The sequence below is a fragment of the Ailuropoda melanoleuca genome, chromosome 1 (genome assembly GCF_002007445.2).
Source record: "Ailuropoda melanoleuca isolate Jingjing chromosome 1, ASM200744v2, whole genome shotgun sequence".
NCBI classification, from domain to species: domain Eukaryota; kingdom Metazoa; phylum Chordata; class Mammalia; order Carnivora; family Ursidae; genus Ailuropoda; species Ailuropoda melanoleuca.
Window position 1 is genome coordinate 111,426,201 of NC_048218.1, and position 18,492 is coordinate 111,444,692.

The window sequence follows — 18,492 nt, forward strand, 5'->3', positions numbered from 1 at the left end:
GTCTGAGCACTTCTCCCGCTTCTGAGATCCTGAGGCCCTTTGCTAGAAACGTGGGTGTGTTACTACAGCTGATCCTTGGTTCCTGGTCCTCTGAGAGGTTGTTGGCAAATGGCCTTTTTTCTTTTTTTTTTTCTGATTCTTTTGCAAGTGGCCTTTTCTTATGTGTCCTGACCCCACCGCCTTTTATAGCATTCTATACTTTGCAAGGTTCCAGCATTCCTTGGTAACAGACCAAAGACACACCTGGACTCAGGAAGGTGGAAATTGCTGTCCCCCCCAATCCTGTTACAGTTCTGGGATTTCCCTGGGACACTCTCTCTCCCTCTCTCTCACTCTCTCTCTCTCTCTCTCACACCTGCATGCATTCTCGAGCACACACACATCAATATTTAATCTGGGATTTTCTGTGTATTTTTTCTGCTGTAAATATTTCTCCTGTTAGTAATAGTTCCTAATCCCGTTTTATGGACAATCGAGGTAGTTTTGAAATAATAATTAGAAAAAGAATGGACAGGGGCGCCCAGCTGGCTTAGCGGGTGGAGCGTGCGACTCTTGACCTTGGGGCTGTGAATTTGAACCCCATGTTGGGTGCAGAGATTACTTAAAAAGAGAATCTTAGGGTGGCTCAGTTGGTTAAGTGTTGGGCTCAGGTCATGATCCCAGGACCCTGGGATCGAATCCTGCCTTGGGCTCCCTGCTCAGTGGGTTGTCTGTTTCTCCCTTTGCCCCTCCGCCCGCTCATACTCTCTTTCTCTCTCAAATAAATAAATCAAACCTTAAAAAAAAAGTCTTAAAAAAAAAAAGAAAGAAAAGAAAAAGAACACATAACCAGTTCATCATTACAGGGAAATTTGCCTTGAATTACAGCAATTTCTGTAATGTGCTAGTTTGATGGGCTCCCATTAGAGCTTCCAGGGGTCTCTTAATCCTTTATACAGAAATAATAAGGGCTTTCTTGTGCTTTTGGAATTCTGACCCCTTGGGGGTGAAGGGCACCCTTTAACAGGTGAGGTTTCTGTGGGGCATAGGTGACAGGTGACAGTCAATGCATGGCTAGGTGGGTCTGGCCCTGGCTTAGCCGCGTCACTGCACTGGCTTCCAGCAAACCCACTTCGACTCTCTGGGCCTCATTTCTTTGTGTGTAAGTGGGCTCTGACCTGAAAGGCACTGAATTGGCTTTGTCCATCTGTCAGTGTTGGTTGGATCTGTTCTGACCTCATTAAGGTTACATGACCGTGACCGAGGGAGGGCTCACGCAAGCCTGGTCATTACCTCAGGGCAGGTTTACCTGTGACAACTGTTGCTTCATGGTCACTGTGTTCTCTAATTTGTTAAGTACAGGAATTGGGAGCGAACAAATCCTGATGAGCTCTGCCACTCCCTAGTCCGGAAAAATGTCCCCCAGTTTTAATTGCTTTTTTCTCTTGGATGTGCTGCCTGGGATTGGACAGCTGGTCGCTTCGATACACTCCTGGCGGCTTCTGAAATAATTTCCTATTTTATTTGCTGTTTCTTATTGATTAAAACTAAGTTCAAAACTGAATTTGAGACCCTCTGTAGACGGAATGGCCTGTGTGGATTCCAAAGGTGGCACGAAGGTTCTCTCTTACTTACTAGTAAAAAAAAAATCTTCCCTCCATAGGTGAGATACGTAAAGGTAAGCGGAGGAGAGGATAGCAGTTTGCCCTCATTTTCCGAGTAGAATCGCACGGCGTGCGTTCTCCCACACACGGGGCGGGTCCATGCACACCAGGGTCTGGACCGCTGGGAGGCCTGGGTTTCAGATGGGGGTTACAAATCCCCACCGGCCTCCCCAGCGGTCCCTCTGCTCGCTCCGCTCCGACCACCCCCGCTGGTAAAGGCCAGGGGACACTCCTTCAGAAGCACGTGTGATTATGCAGGTGACTGTTCTCCTGGGATGGGTCCTGGCATTTTCCTCTGAGGTCACTGCTCTGACGGACAATATTGCTTATGTAGTTTACGTCTATTGTCCGCTAGTGGTGAGATTACTCAAAGCTAAAACAAAATCAAAGGCAACTAAAAAACCAATGGCGTGTTTCTCCCACATGTGACAAAGGGAAGGGATGCTATCTTTAAAACCTCAGTAAAGAAGACAGTGAACATCGCCATCGAAAATGGGACAGAGGATTGAATATCCAGCCCGCCTTGGACCCCCTCTTGACTGCAGACACCCCTGCCACCCCGGGAAAGGGCTGTCTGGCCTCTGTCCTGGTGTCCATGGGGCATCGGGAATGTGGGCCTCAGGGACACCCCCACGTCTGTCCTGCACAGCTGTCCTGCTGTCTGAGGGTGGAGACCCCCCTCCCACCACTACCCTGGATGTCCTGCCTCCTTCCCTCTCCCCAAAACCCCTGTCTTCATGCCCGGGATTTGTCCTATCAGGTGTGCAAGATGTGCAGACATGGAAATCACCACCTGGCGAGCTCTTTGCTGTCTCTAGGAATTGGGTCACCCTGGAAGGGGCTGTCCCTCCGGGGGTAGCAGTCAGCAAGGCCCAGGGGTCGAAGCCTCAGAAATATAGAGAATAAAAGGGGTGTGGCATCACATGCCCCAGAAGTTCATTCAAGGTCCTCTCAGTCCACTTCCAGAGGGATGTGAGTCTGTCCACCTCTTTCTTTCTCCAAAGCCTGGTCCCTTCCATCCTGTCCTCCTGAACCCTGCCTGCACCCCACAGTCAGAGGGCTCTTCTGGAATTGAAAGGAGACCCCGTTGTCCCTGGCGAAGCCTGTCCCAGCCCCCCCTGCTCTGGTGCCCACGCGGGGTCCTTCCCTTTGCACCTGCTCCCTCTGCCAGCACAGCCCCGGCCCCCAGTGTTTCTGTGGCTGGCCACTTCGTGATTCAGATTTCAGCCCGAGAGGCCCAGAGAGGAGGTATAGCCTCCCCTCAGTCCTGCCTAAGTGACCCCTGGACACAGACCTTCCCTCTCCCTCCCCAGCTCCTCACCCCACTGGCGTTCTGGCAGCATCTCTCTGGACCACTGTCTGGAGACGCACCTGTCGCCTCCCACCTATGTCCTCTGCACGCAGGGCCTGGGCTGGTCACGGGGTCACATTCCCAGCACCTCTCCTAGGATATGCAATGCGACAAGTGCCGAGTAAACCAGACACGTGGAGCTAACACACAGATAGAGTGGTTGAGCGTCACAGATGATAGATTGAGGACAACATTCTAATTTCCAGTTGGTGGAGATTTTTGTAAAGTGATCATTTCCCTTCCAGATCAAGGTCACGGAGAGAGGGCTCTGCAGGGTAGGCGTAAACATGTGCCAGGTTAGTCGAGAGTGCGTTGGCGCTGGGTCTTGAGAACCTTAGAAACGCCCAAGAAATGGGATCCTGTGCGGGGGCATCCCTGTGATATTCATTCCACTTCTCTGAAGTTCGTCTAGGTTCCGGGCTGCAGCTGGCCGGCACGAGGTCAAGGACCTGGCCTTCCTGGAAGAGATACAGGACCTTGCCGAGGAACTTTGGGAAATCTTGGACAAGGCAAAAATCCTACAGGAACTGTGGGCAAGAAGAGCCAAGGCTCCAGGCAAGTCAGTCTCTACCTGGACACGGGCTGAGCGGGGCCCACGGAGGTGGAGCACCCAGAAAGTCCTTAAAATCCTGTTGATGCGTTAGTTTGCCTTTTGGTACCAGGTTGTGGGATTGTGGGTCTTGGAAAGAGCTGTACCCTCCATGCGTGAGGCCCAGCACCTGGTGCTGCTTGCGAGGCCGTATGCCTACCACTCCCGCCCGGGAAGGGGCCGGGAGCCGGTGCAACCTTCGGAGGGGCCGCACGCCGTCCTTGCTGTCTCTGCAGGATGTGCACACACGCGCATTCTCCTGATTCCTTCTCCCTCCTTCTGGTCGAGTTGGATTGGTCTTCCAATGTTAGTGATGCTTCAAGGTCCTTGAGAATTAGCTTGCTTTTTTTTTTTTTCTCTTTTTTTTTAAAGCTCTTTATTAAGGTATAATTGTCAAACAATAAATTGCAAGTTTGAAGTATACAATTACGTATACACACGCGACGCACACACACACACACGAACCCATAATCAAGGTGATGAAAATATCACTCGCCCCCAAAGTTTTCCTGGTGCCCTTATATAACCTCTCCTTCCTGCCCCTTTCTGCTCAGCCCTTTTGAGGATTAGCTGGCTTTGCAGACAAATCTTTTGGGCTATGGGGTCCGATACGTCTGTTCCTTAGGAAGCATGCCCACGTCCTATCTGTGACAGAGGAGGAGAATTGGAGACAGAGCTCACAGAGCCTGGCTCAGCAGTGGGGAGGCGTGGGCCATGAGAGAGGCCGCCCCCTTCTGCTCCTGACATGCCCTCCCTGGCTGTCAGCTGGAGCCCCAGCCTCTCCCCCCGCCCCTCCCCCGATCCCTTAAACACTATCCCACCCTCCCCTGCCTCGTGCTATTACATTTTAGTTGAGTTACATTGGAGTTTCGGGGAAACAGTAAACAAGTTTTTAGTGTAAGCATGTCTCCAAGATGATGTACTTAGAGTGAAAAAGTATCCGTTGTTTACCTGACATTCAAATTTCACCGGCCACCCTGTGCTTTCATTTGCGAAATCTGGCAACTCTAAGGACCCGCCTCAAGGGGTTCTCTTTATAGAGTTGTGACCTTTTCGTGGATTATATACGACGGGATGGAATGAAGAGCCTGATCAGAGAATGGACCATGGGGTGACACCGCGTGTTATTTCTGAGAGAGAAAACAACCCCCGTGCAGGGCAGGGCAAGGCGGGGCGGGTTTCAGCACCCACCCAGATGCGTCTGCAAAAGACCAGATCCCTTCAGACTCCAGGTGATGGAGTTCTTACGTTAGGCGCTATCACGAGATCATTCCACTTTTATAAAATGCGGGGTTCAAATGACGTTTTCAATATTGTGTGAAACATAGAAGTGATTTTTTTTTTAAAGTAGGCTTCATGCCCAGCGTGGAGCCCAATGCAGGGCTTGAACTCACGCCCCTGAGATCAAGACCTGAGGTGAGATCAAGAGTCAGATGCTCAACTGACTGAGCCACCCAGGCCCCCCAAGAACTAATACTTTTTTTCGAGAAGAACTTTTATCTCCATGTTGCTTTCAGTTTGTTGCTGTTCGAGCCACTTTCCATGGCGGACGTGCCAGAAAAAACCCATATCTTCACGCTTGACACTTCCTGACCCAGATGTGTGGGTTTGCCGCACCAAGTGGGCTCCAGTGGTGTCCTGTCATTTACTCCAGTTCTGACGCAACCACCTGGTGTGACTCACACCCCACGGGTTAGGGGCTCTGTCCCCCGACCGCCCCACTTCAGACCCCCAGTTGCAAGTAGTGAGTCTCCAGGCACCCACAGTTTTGTTTGATCTGACTACAAATCAGAGGTTCCCACAACCCCCTCCTGGGGTTTGATTAATTTGCTAGAGTGGCCCATAGAACTCCAGCTGGTTTACTCTTTTTTTTTTTTTTTATGATTTTATTTGTTTGTCAGACAGAGAGCAAGGGCACGAGAGCCCGCAAGCAGGGGGAGCGGCAGAGGGAGAGGGAAAAGCACACGCCCCGCTGAGCAGGGAGCCCGATGTGGAGCTCCATCCCAGGGCGCCGAGACCATAACCTGAGCTGAAGGCAGACGCTTCACCGACTGAGCCCCCCGGCGCCCCCTTACTGGTTTTTTATAAGATATTATAAAGGGTACAGAGGGACAGCAGATGAAGCATACAGGTCCGGAAGGGTTCTTCTGTTCCCTCTGAATTGGGGTGCACCGCCCTCCCAGCACGCGGATGCGTTCACCAACCAGACGCACTCTGACGCCCAACTTTTGGGGTTTTTCTGGTGGTTCCATTAGGTTGGTGTAACTGATGAGATTAGTTCAATCTCCAACCCCCTCCCCAACCTGGGGTCAAGGGCATGGGGCTGAATCACGGTCTTTCTGGGGGACCGGCCCCCATCCTGACCCTATCTGCCCTCCCCGCCAAACCCCCAGGCATCTCATCAGCACACAAAAGACACTCTTATCAGTCCAGAAATTCCCAAAGTCTTCCAGGCTCTCCTGTCAGGGACTGGGGACCAAGAGCAGATATAACAAAAGATGCTCCTGTCACCCCATCACCCCAGAAATCCGAGGGCAGAGACCAGTCTGTGTATTTCTTACCGTGTCCCACTGTGACTCCGCGGAGAATTTGAAAAATCTAACTTTGCTCTTCTTGGCCTCTTTGAGTTTTTTCTTTCTCTCTCTTTCTTTCTCCTTTCCTCCCCTCTCCCTCTCCCCCTTCCTTTCTTTTTTCCCCTCCCCTCTTGTCCCCTCCTTTCCTTTTCTCTTCTCTCTTTTCTTTTCTTTTCTTTCTTTTCTCTTTTCTTTTCTTTTCTTTTCTTTTCTTTTCTTTTCCTTTTCTTTTCCTTTCCTTTTCTTTTCTTTTCTTTTTTCTTTTTTTTCTTTTCTTTCTTTCTTTCCTGTCATTTCCCCGGGCATCCAGTCAATACTCACTTGCTTTGCAAATCTGGAGTGACCGTGTCCTTCAGACTTGCTCCCCAGTTTGGGTGTCCTCGAGTTTTGGGCTGGGATTTGTGATAGCTGACTTGATTTTAGAACTAAGGGGCCTGGCAAATGCTTTCTGATTGCTTATTGAATTAATATCTGAAATCTCTTTTATCGTAGATTCTTCTCCCAGCTCCAGTTTTTTAGCTGTAAGTATTATAACAAAAATTAGAACCTAAGCACTGGTTTTTATTTTATTTTTCAAATACTTTTTTTTTTTTGTAAGTCATCTCCACTCCCAGTGTGGGCCTCGAACTCACGACCCTGAGATCAAGAGTCACGGCTTCATCGACTGAGCTGGCCAGGCAACCCCAAACACTTCTTTCTAATGATTTGTTTTTGCAACACTGTATGTGAGACAGCCAGAGTCCCTCAAGAGATGGGTTGAAAGACGAATTTTAATTTTCTCAAGTGAGACTCTGGGCTGGGCCTGCTGAGGGTTGGAACCCTGGGCGTGAGGGCCCAGAGCCCAGACCTAGGTCTGTCTTCCCAGAGATGACATGGGGGGTCAGGGTGTGACTCTGCTGGGGGAGCTCAGTGGCTCAGGGATGCTCTGGAGCCCCACGCTCGGGCCATAGCTAGCGTGTGGTATGGAAAGCTCAGGCATCTAGAATGTTCCGAAGTGTCTGTACCACATGCCAGGCATGGATGGCTGCCTTCTGACCAAGCCAGCCATGCTGTTGGAATATGCATTTTCTTCCTGTTTTTCCCACAGCCCCGTTTTGGTCCTGCCCTGGCGCCCAGGCTCAGTTTTAAGCAGCTGGTTCATGGCTTCAGTGAGATGGATTCTATCACCCCTTCCCCACACCTTTGCCTGGGGAGGAAGCCCTTCCCACTTCTACCCATTGGAATACACATTTTTAATTCTTTTTTTTTTTTAAGATTTTATTTATTTATTCGACAGAGATAGAGACAGCCAGCGAGAGAGGGAACACAAGCAGGGGGAGTGGGAGAGGAAGAAGCAGGCTCATAGCAGCGGAGCCTGATGCGGGGCTCGATCCCATAACGCCGGGATCACGCCCTGAGCCGAAGGCAGACGCTTAACTGCTGTGCCACCCAGGCGCCCCCACATTTTTAATTCTTAACTTCCAGTCCCCCTTTCTGAATTTGTTTTATTTTTTGAAATTTAAAAAAAGATTTTATTTATTTGTTTGAGAGAAAGTGAGTGAGTGAGAGAGAGAGAAAGCAAGAGAGCAAGCACGAGCAGGGGGCAGAGGCAGAAGCAGACACCCCAGTGAGCAGGGAGCCCGACATGGGACTTGATCCCAGGACCCTGAGATCATGACCTGAACCAAAGGCAGCCGCTTAACTGACTGAGCCCCCCTAGATGCCCCTGCTCTCATTTTTTTAAAAGCTGAAGTGTACTTATTTATTTTTTTACTAATCTCTATACCCATCCTGGGGCTCGAACTCATGACCCCTGGTCTTCCAACTGAGCCAGCCAGGCAGCCCCACATTTTTTTTTTTCTTTTTAGTCCAAGAGGAAGAAATCTGGTCTGTAGTTTCTTATTCCCTGGCTGTGTTGTCAAAATGTTCTTTTAGCTGTGATTTTTAATTTTCCTTCCTCCAGACCAAGGCTCTGTGATTGTGCCATGAAAAACAGTGGTGGGGAAGCAGGAGATAGGGATCTTTGCCCAGAGGGAGTCCAGTATTTAACTATTCACACTGTGTTTCCGTTAGGGGTGAGTTCAGCTGCACCTACAGAAAACCTTCAGATAAGAGTAGGTTGTCCATTTTTGTTCCTATCTGAACAACTGATCATTTCCAAGTCTCGAGATCTTAGACGGTGACATAGCTTGCTACGAAAACAGACATCTACCTCTCTGTCCCTGCCCATAGCTTCACGATCTTTAAAATCCCAACCCAATGGGATGATCCTCAAATCTCGTCTGTTCAAAGTAGTGACGCGCCAGGCGTGCTCTCTACCACCTGACGTTCGCGGCCAACCCAGCCGCTTCAATCACGAACGACACGGCAGGGGGAACTCTTGGCATTTTTTCCTAACAGATGGATCTCAATAAGACCGAGGAGGTGATCTCGAAATTGGAAAAACTCCACCAGCAGCCCCACATCTGGAATTTTCTACTTCTTCTGCCGAGACTGTACGCAAACGACGTTCGCGTGGAAGACCGCATCCGTGGCGGGACACAGCTTCTCCAGGCGGCTTTGAAGTAAGTGCGAAGGAGAAATCTAACCAATAATAGGTGTGTTGGCTTTTTCCTTCTCCCTTTTTCATGGGGAAGTTGGTATTTCTGGTTGATCTCTTGTTCGAGTCAAGAAAACAATCCGGAATCACGGCGCCCTGAGGCGGCTGGGATTCTTGCTTTTCCATGTCTGTTCCTTGTCTGCATGTGTAGATATTTTATACAAGGGCAGTCATGTTGTCCAGAACCCACCCTCCCTGATTTTGGCAACGTAACGTCACATCTTTAACATTTCATACGTTCCCCTTGTCTTCAGTGGTCATTTTTATTATGATTACTTTTTTTAAGATTTTAATTTTAAGTAACCTCTATGCCCAACATGGGGCTTGAACTTACAGCCATGCTCTTGACCAAGCGCCCCTTCAAATGATCATTTTTAATGGTTGCTATTTTATTTTATTGCATTTTATTTTATTTTATTTTTGAGATTTTACTTCTTTATTTGAGAGAGCAAGAAGGAGCGAGAGAGAGCATGAATGGGGGGAGGGGCAGAGGGAGAACCAGGCTCCTTGCTGAGCAGGGAGCCCAATGTGGGACTTGATCTCAGGACCCCAGGATCATGACCCAAGCTGAAGGCAGATGCTTCACTGACTGGGCCCCCCAGGCACCCCGAGTTCAGAAAATTCTAAATTTAACATGACTTTCCAAGTTCCTTATGAAGGAATGGAGGACAATGGAGCATATTTTGACAGTTTGTTGGTTGGATTTATAACATATATTTGAATATAGTGGGTATGCTTTCACTGGTACCCTTGGTCTCTAGGCCCTGAATATGTTAGCACAGGCAGTGAGTGGGCTCTTGGGAGAGAGAGAGAATTTGAAATTAGAGGATATCGCCGTTGGTTGTGGAACCATATCAGCTCCAGCACTAATTTTACTTCTGTATTTTGCTTTGGTGACACGAGGTCAAGAAAATCTGCATGCAGTCAACTATACTTCAGTTAAACAAAAAACCAACTCACAGACCCAACTACCGTGCTTTAAAAAAGAAGAAAATTGGCATGAGATTTAGAGATAAGTATTTGTGGGGCACCTGGGTGGCTCAGTCGGTGAAGCGTCTGCCTTCAGCTCAGGTCCTGATTCCAGGCTGCTGGGATTGAGTCCCACATGGGGCTCCCTGCTCAGCGGGGAATCTGCTTCTCCCTCTCCCTCTGCCCCTCTTCCCTGCTCCTGCTCTCTCTCTCAAATAGATAAATAAAATCTTAAAAAAAAAAAAAGAAATAAGTGTTTGCATGTGGTATCATGCAAACTGGTAATTTATTAATGGTCTATCTTGTCATCTTGGGATAGCCTTCGTCACACAGCGGTACTGTGAGAGATTTTCCTTAAGGAGAAGCTACAGGGAAATGCCCTGTGTGATGCACAGCTTATGTATTGCTGATCTTGTTGCTAAAATTTAAACCTATTCCTACTTCAGTTGAATGGATCTTCTAGTTTACAAGCTCAATTATTTATCGTTATTCTTAATACAATTACTTACAAAATAAAACATTTAAGTATTTAAAGACTAACATGAATGCAATATATACCTACCCTTTTTCCGTGAAGCAGGTTGGCGACCACTGATCGTACCCCTGACATCCTCAGATCCGTGGGTTCAGACAGTGGGGAATTGGGGTGCTTGATATTCCAGGAGGGCACCTCTAGAGTTTATTTTTTTATTTTTTAAAGTTTTTATTTATTTGTTTCAGAGAAAGAGAGAGAGGGAGCGCCAGAAAGAGAGAGCATAAGCAGAGGGGAGGGGTAGAGGAAGAGGGAGAGGGAGAGGGAGAAGGAGAAGCAGACTCCCCACCGAACAGGGAGCCCAACGCGGGGCTTGACTCCAGGACCCTGAGATCATGACCTAAGCCGAAGGCAGACGCTTAACTAACTGAGCGCCCCAGGTGCCCCAGTGTTTGAACTGATGACCTGAGCTTGAAGCAGCCAGGCTGTCTGCCCATGTTCCTTTTGGAGGGGACAGCACCTTGCACCCCAGCCGGACTTGCCAGCTGCCCAAGTGAACATTGGTCCCTAGTGCAGAGAGTCAGGGCCACATTTGAAGCCACAGTGAGAGCTGGTAGGTCCGTGGTCTGGCCACATCCTGCAGAGGGCTGGGACCTGGCTGGCGGGTCACAAGTAAGTCTGAGTCCATTGCCCTTGGTTTGCAAAGCCAGCTCATGTTGCTTTGGTTTTCTCTTGGTTCCAGTTCCTTGGCAACTTTGGAAGAGTTAGACTGGCTGCCACTCAACCACACTTTCTCCACGGTTTCTGAAATCGTGCTGAATGTGACCATTTCGATGCTGACGTTTCTGCAGGAGCACGGCGTGGGTGCCGCTGGTATGTACCCAGGGGCTCGTGCGAACTGTCCAGTGTTCCCCTGATTATGTTTATCGACAGCCACCGTAGAGCTAACATGCCGTTCAAAAATGATTTAATGAAAATGTCAATGCAAAGAGGAATCCATTGTTTCTGTTACTAAAAGGTGGAAGTAGGCTGAAAATTTGGAATTCGAACCTGAATTTGACTTTCTACCATTATTGAAACTGTGTGGCCACTGCTCATAAATGGGTTCTTTTTAATTAAAAAATGATTGATTTTTAAATTCTTTACTTTATGTCCTCCAAGGTTAGACCTATCATTGGTTCTATGATTTGAATCTTTCCTCTCTTCTCTGCTCCTATTTGGAAATATTTGGAAAAAATATTTGAAAAATAGGAGGACTGGTGAGAAGAGGCACATGGATGTGGATTTAGAAGGCCCACGAGCTAAATGGACAGACCCCTTCCACAGAGAAGGGGATGGAATTCCTTAGCTCTCTTCTTTTTTTTTTTTTTTTTAAGATTTTATTTATTTGACAGAGAGAGATACAGCGAAAGAGGGAACACAAGCAGGCGGAGTGGGAGAGGAAGAAGCAGGCTCCCCGCTGAGCAGGGAGCCCAACGCAGGGCTCGATCCTAGGACCCTGGCATCATGACCTGAGCCGAAGGCAGACACTTAACGACTGAGCCACCCAGGCGCCCCTCTTAGCTCTATTCTTGACTCACAATGTTATTTCTTTCTTTCATAGAAGACTTATTCTATTTTATTTGGTGTTGACAAATGAAATTATATATATATATTTAAGGTTTGTTTATTTAAGTAATCTCTACACCCATCATGGTGCTTGAACTCACCACCCTGAGATCAAGGAGCTCTTCAGACTGAGCCAGCCAGACGCCCTTAAAATTGCAGATGTTTAAAGGGTACAATATGATGGTTTGAGACACATATACTTTGTGCAGTTGTTACCACGCTGGAGTTAATGAGCTGGTCTCTCACCTCCCATAGTTAGTTACCTCCCCTTTGGTGAGAACACTTCAGATCTCTTAGCAAATTTCAAGTATATGTTACAGTATTATTAACTGTAGTCACCATGCTGTACATCAGATCTCCAGAATTTATTTGCCTTATAACTAAGTTTGTACCCTTTGACCAGTATCCCCCCACTTTCCCACTGCCCAGCCCCATGTAGCCACTCTTCTACTCACTGTTCAGGGTGTTATTTCTTGAATAACCAACTGGACCTGAACATTTCACTTTTAATTCTTTCTTTTTCTCTATCTCTATCTATTTCTGTAAGGGAAGTTCAGGGAGCAGACTGTGGAATTAGAATTCATACACTCATCTATCCATCATTCATCTACCCATCTACCCGCCCACCCATCTGTCCACACATCCATCCATCCATCCACCCACCCACCTACCTGTCCATACATCCACTCATCTGTCCACCTACCCACCCATTCTATCCACCCACTCACCCATCTATCCATCCATCCATCCATCCATCCATCCATCCATCCATCCATCCATCTCAACATCTGTTCATTCACCCACCCACACCCACCCATCTATCTACACATCCATCCATCTATCTATCTATCTATCTATCTATCTATCTATCTATCTATCCATTCATACATCCATTCATTCATCCATCCATCTATCCACCTACTTACCCGTTCACACATCTGTCCATTCATCTATCCACACACCCACTCGCCCATCCATAATCCACCCATTCATCTATCCATCCACCCACTCATTCTTCCGTCCATCCGTCCACCCATCCATCCATTCATTTATCCATCCATTCATTTATCCATCCATCCATCCATCCATCCATCCATCCATCCATCCATCCATTCATTTACTCATTACTTATTGAGTATTTTCTATGAACCAAACATTGTCCTATGAGTGGGAATAAAAAATGGAATAACACACAATTTTTACTCTTGGGGAAGCCCTGTTTAGTACAGGAGAGGGATGTGTCAATAAAGAAAAAGCAAAGCCCACAGAGTAGGGATCTGACATCTTTCTCAGGAAAAGCGTTGAGGAGAGGTTCTGAAGGATGAGTTCTAGTTCATCAAAGACATGAGGGAGCACTGCCAGGAAGACCTGTGTGTGAAACTTCTGGCTTTAGCAAGGGCCCCAGTGTTTTATGCCCAGTGTGTCTAGGGCAGTGGGCGATAGCAGGAGGTAATCCAGAAGGAGATCCCGGGCCAGATCACAGAACGCTGGAGCAGCGGTTAGACCTGCATCGTGGACAGACATTCCTGGTGCAGATGTGAGGGCTAGGCTGGGGAGGCAGTCAGGCCTGGGGCCAGGAGCCCAGGATCACATTCTCTCTGCCTGCCCCTTACTCTCGTAGTCTGTCTCCTGACTTATGTCATGAAGTAGTTACTCACAGATTTTTTTGGCTCCTTGGAACAATCTCACGGGACATCCTCCATCCCCCCTCATCACACCCGGGTTCTTCCTGTTGCTGGTGACTCCGCGTAGGGAGGAGCCCCCCCTGGGTGGGAGAGCCCCTGTCCTTCGCGGCTCTGCAAGAGGGAAGACTGGTCATCAGTGTCGAATTTGCTTCTCCTGCGCGTGATTCCAGCGGGAACCACCACTCCTTACCCTCAGAACAGAACCTTCCCAGTGACCTCTGTTGTAACAGAGGCATCAGGAAGCTCAAGTGTTCCTTCATGATCCAAATTGCAACAACCCATGTACCTTACTACTGGAAATACAAGTCGAGCTAAGAATGTAATTAAAATAAGCTATTTTCTGACAATTGCCAGGGAGTTGGAGCTGAGGACTGTTATGACAAAGCACCTCGAGGCAACTAAAAACTGCCCTCATTTCTCTTGTCTCCAAGAAAAATCCCTTTGCCTAACGAGCAGATCATGGTGTGTGAAGGGGAAGGGACGTGCCCTGCCAGTGACTTGGGGCCAAGGGTGCAGGTGTGTTCTTCACTGAAATTGTTAATTCCTGTGATCTGAGCTCGGTCATTCAGCAATGAGTTTCTGAGCCCTGTTGTCTCTCATCGTTCTCGAATGATTTTATAGTTTTATAGCCATCAGTGACTGGCATCACTGCTTTTCCCCTCCTTTCTAGAATTCTGTGAGTAATCCTGATACATTTTGAGAGCAGTAGAGTGTAACAGTTACAACGCAGGGTCGGGGATCAGATCTGGGTTTGAGTCATGACTGAAGCCAGTAGTGTGATGTTGGGTGACTCTTGATGTCTGCTTCCTTCTCCCCCCGATGAGGGTGATTACTACATGTATTTGGTGTCCTGGCTGTGTTGTGGGGAACTCAGCAAGGACTAGCAAGGGAAATGCCTGGCCTGGGGCCTGCCTCTTCGACACACAACATATGCCAGTTTAAAATCTCAGAACCAGGGGCGCGTGGGTCACTCAGACTCTTGGTTTTGTCTTGGGTCCCGATCTTGGGATCGTGCGATCGAGCCCCGCGTTGGCCTCTGTGTTTAGTGCAATGTCTGCTTGGGATTCTCTCTCTTCCTCTACCCCTCCCCCCATCTCAAATAAATAAATCTTAAAAAAATCAAATCAAATCTCAGAACCAGACCTTGTCCCCTTTATGCAAAGACAACTAGACTGAGAGCAAGGAATCTCAGATTTCTGGGATCTGCCCCACCTTCAGTGCCTTCCTATAGTTCCCTGTGGCTGGGCCTTCTTTTGTAAGAGGCATGGCTGTGCCTTTCCTGTGGACGCACAGGATTAATTTAAGGGTACCGAGAGGGGGCCCCTGGGTGGCTCAGTCCGTGAAGCGTCTGCCTTTGGCTCAGGTCACAATCCCAGGGTCCTGGGATTGAGCCCCATGTCGGGGTCCCAGCTCGGCGAGGAGCCTGCTTCTCCTTCTCCCTCTGCCAGCCGCTCCCCCTGCTTGTGTTCTCTCTCTCTCTGTGTCAAATAAATAAAATCTTGAAAAAAAAAAATAAGGGTACCGAGAGGTCATGCAAGTGTGAATGGTTCTGTGGTCCTTCGCACGTGTAGACGCTTAGCGGAGGCTTGTGGGTCATGATCTGAAATAATGTTACTGCTGGGATTTCAGAGGAAGGCTCACCTCGGAATTTAGGAGCTTTTATGTTTGCAGTGGTGAGGCCATGATCACAGAAATTATGTCAAAATTCAGGGGACGGGGTCTTGGAATTATATTCTGCACGTGTCGTTTCCAGGTAGTGTTGCTGGGTTATTTGGTACCTAATGAGTTTTATACCTTGCTTAACTCTGTTAAGGGACTTTTTATCTATGACCTTAAATAATTTTTGGAAATGCGGTTTTATTTTTATTTTTTTAAAGATTTTATTTATTGATTTATTTGAGAGAGAGGCAGAGAGATGGAGCAGGGGTTAGAGCAAAGGGAGCCGGAAGCGCAAACTCCACGCAGAGCTCGATCCCATGGCCCTGAGATCAGGACCTGAGCTGAAATCAAGAGCCAGACGCTCAAGTGACCGAGCCAGCCAGGCGCCCTGGCAATGTGGTTTTAAAGACTGCGGTATTTTCTGCTGTGACTTTACTGCAATTTATTCTTTCCCCCCATGCTAGACACTTAGCGGGTTTTAGTATTTAATCAGTATGAAACCAACGCGATAGCACTGTCGTACATTACTTCTTCTTCATGCATCTGGTTAGCTTTTTCGAGAAAGATTTTTTAGAAGTGAAATTATTGGGCCCAGTGATTTGAAGTTCATAAAGCTCTTGAAATATGTTGTCATATTCCTTCTGGAAACTCTGCGATCATGAATACCGCGAGCATGGGTCATCCTTCCGAGCTGTGCGGCCTCCAGAGGCAGCTTCCGTTTGCTTCTCCGACCTGATGGCCTGAATAGCATTTGGTCCCCACTTGCTTTTCCTGTCGGAGTGAACAAGGCGCCATTCTCTGAATCGCGGGTCGTGCTGTTGTCGCGTCAACTGACGGATGTAAATCATCGGTTGCCTTGCAGAGTCCAGATACAACCTGTCCCTGCAGGAGCTGGTGTGGGATCCCCAGAAGGTCCAGGCCGACCTCAGATCCCGATTTGGTTTCGATGAGCTTCGTGCAGAACGAATCCTGAATTACTCAGCTGAATTGCAGGAGGTATGCACACCTGATGCTTCTCACACTGCCGGGTTTCTCCTTGCGAGTGCTCCTTTGAGGGTGCTCCCGAGGTGGGGGGAGCGGTGGGATGGGAGAGGCAGCAGGACAGAGAGTCCTCCACCAGCATCAGAGCTGCTAGGACGTGGCAGGCTGGTTTGGCCCTTCTAGAAGTCTCCCTTCCTCTTACCTGGTCATTGTACCCCAGCCCCAAAGTAATAGGAATAATTAGTGATAGTAATTCTTGCTCTCGACACCGGCAGTGCATCTGGATGGGAGTGAAGGGGTAGGAGTTGAGGGTTCTAGAGGCCCGCTTGGCTTACCAGAGAGGAGCCTCGCTTTCCAAACTGTATAAAATAAAGGGGTTGGATGAGCTGACCGCTGGGGTCCCAGCTTGCCGCTGCTACTCCTGAGTTTCTAGAAAGGTCTTTATCTGCACCTTCCCGTTGTCACTTCCATGTGTTTGCCGGCACTCCTGCTTTGCACAGGGCAGGATCCGAGAAATGTGCACCTGTCTCCGTTGGCTGCACGGATCCCTCTGGGGTGAGGGCCTTGCTGGTCGGGGTCGAGGGACTGGATGTTTGGACAAGACCCACACTCTCCTGCTCGGGTCTTGGTCTGTGCTCAGGGCGTGGGTTTTGCTCACTTCTCTGAGCTCCCTCCACCTGGTACTTCCCGGATGGCACTTTTCACATTTTCACAGCCTACTGTGAGTGTTGCTTTTCACTTCTGGGTTGCCGATCTGTGCCGTGAGTCTGGGGGTCAGCCACTGGCCTCGGCCGGATGCCGCTCTTAATGGCTGCGTGTCTGGAAAATTCCTTCTGCCAGGCAGGTCTCAGGCTTGGCCAGGATGGGCGGAATTCTGTTCTTATCCCACACCTGGCACAATTTCATGAACCACTGACCTTCCGTGGGACTTGGAATTGGGCCCCGTGGCATCTGTCATGGGCATGAGGAAAACCAGGTGCCTGATTCTACTCTGCCTTCTCCAACCTCAGGACCCTGCTTTCTCATTATTTTAGAATATCGTTTGCCTCACATTGCATGGAACCTTTACCTTAGAAGGGTAAGTATTCCAAGATTAGAATTACAGGGATGTCTCGGTGAAGCGTCTGACTTCAGCTCAGGTCATGATCCCAGGGTCCTGGGATCAAGTCCCGCATTGGGCTCTCTGCTCAGTGGGGAGCCTGCTTCTCCCTCTCCCTCTCCTGCTCCCCCTGCTTTTGTACACACACACTCTCTCTCTGGCTCCCTCTGTCAAATAAATAAACAAAAACTTATAAAAAGATTAGAATTATGAGGGCAGTGGTCGGGGAAGTGCACAGAGCAGTTGTCATAGGTATGAGGCTCGCTGGCTGCGGGAACACATTACCACACGCCTGGTGGCCCCGCCCAACACACGTTTATCACCACACAGCTCTGGAAGTTGGAAGCCCCAAACAGGTGTCCTGGGGCTCAACTCAGGGTGTCTGCGTTCCTTCTGTAGGCTCCAGGGAGGTGCTGTTGCCTTCCCCTCCTAGTTTCTAGAAGCCTCTGTGCACCATGGCTCAGGGTCCCTCTTCCCTCAGGGCAGTGACGAGGGGCTGTTTTTCTCACGAGGTGTTGGCTCGGGCTTTGTCGCCTTCCCCTCCCACGTGTGAGGAGCCCCGTGATTTCGCTGGGCTCAGTTCATAATCCAGGATGGTCTCCCCCTCTCAGAGTGGGCTGGTTAGCACACGTAATTCCACCTACCAACACAGAACCGACTCCTAGGTTCTAGGAGGTGAGCGCCTTGGGGGGACCCTCCCCCTGCCCCCCACCTGCGTAAGGCCCCTCTCCAGCCAGCAACAGCAGAGCTTCCCAGTGCCTCCCCCCGTCCTGCCTGACCGTGGGCCCTGCCACTCCGGGCCTTTGCACATGCTGCCCCCGGAAGAGAGACATCTCTCTCACTTCCTTTTCCACTCCCCATCGAGAAGACAGATACATCGTGGCTCACATTCCCTGTGGGACCCCATGCCCTCCCTCCCCTGTGACCTGCCACAGGGCCCTCGCAGGAGACCTGACTGAGCCGTTTCCACGTCTGAGAGTCTGTGCGAGTCCTGGGGAAGGGACGGGGCCGTGTTTCGCTCACAGGATACTGTGGCTTTGTGACCATCACCAGTGCGACCTAAAGGAAGTTTCTAAGGAGCCAGCGGGCATTAATGTTCTTTGGCTATTGCCATTTGTAGAGGTTCTAGAACATGGCACCCAGTTACTGTAAATCCACGTAAGGGGAACGTGGTTCGTTCCCACAGACGCGGAAGTGTTTCCACTGAGCAAGCACAGACGGAGGGTAGAAGTCCATCTACAGAAATAAAGGAGATCTGGGTCCAAAATGTGAAACCGCTTCTGAC

The 18,492-nt window shown here is 49.1% G+C and overlaps 1 protein-coding gene across 3 annotated transcripts in view; it reads left to right on the plus strand.

Annotated features, from left to right (window-relative positions):
* Positions 1 to 18,492, plus strand: part of ABCA13 (ATP binding cassette subfamily A member 13) — a 384,829-nt gene that overhangs the window by 44,173 nt on the left and 322,164 nt on the right. For all 3 annotated transcript variants that reach the window (XM_034665342.1, XM_034665320.1, XM_034665331.1), the window contains 5 exons: positions 3,398 to 3,549; positions 6,649 to 6,677; positions 8,536 to 8,699; positions 10,918 to 11,048; positions 15,990 to 16,123. In XM_034665342.1, the coding sequence (XP_034521233.1) occupies positions 3,398 to 3,549; positions 6,649 to 6,677; positions 8,536 to 8,699; positions 10,918 to 11,048; positions 15,990 to 16,123 (610 nt within the window). The remainder of the gene's footprint in view (positions 1 to 3,397; positions 3,550 to 6,648; positions 6,678 to 8,535; positions 8,700 to 10,917; positions 11,049 to 15,989; positions 16,124 to 18,492) is intronic.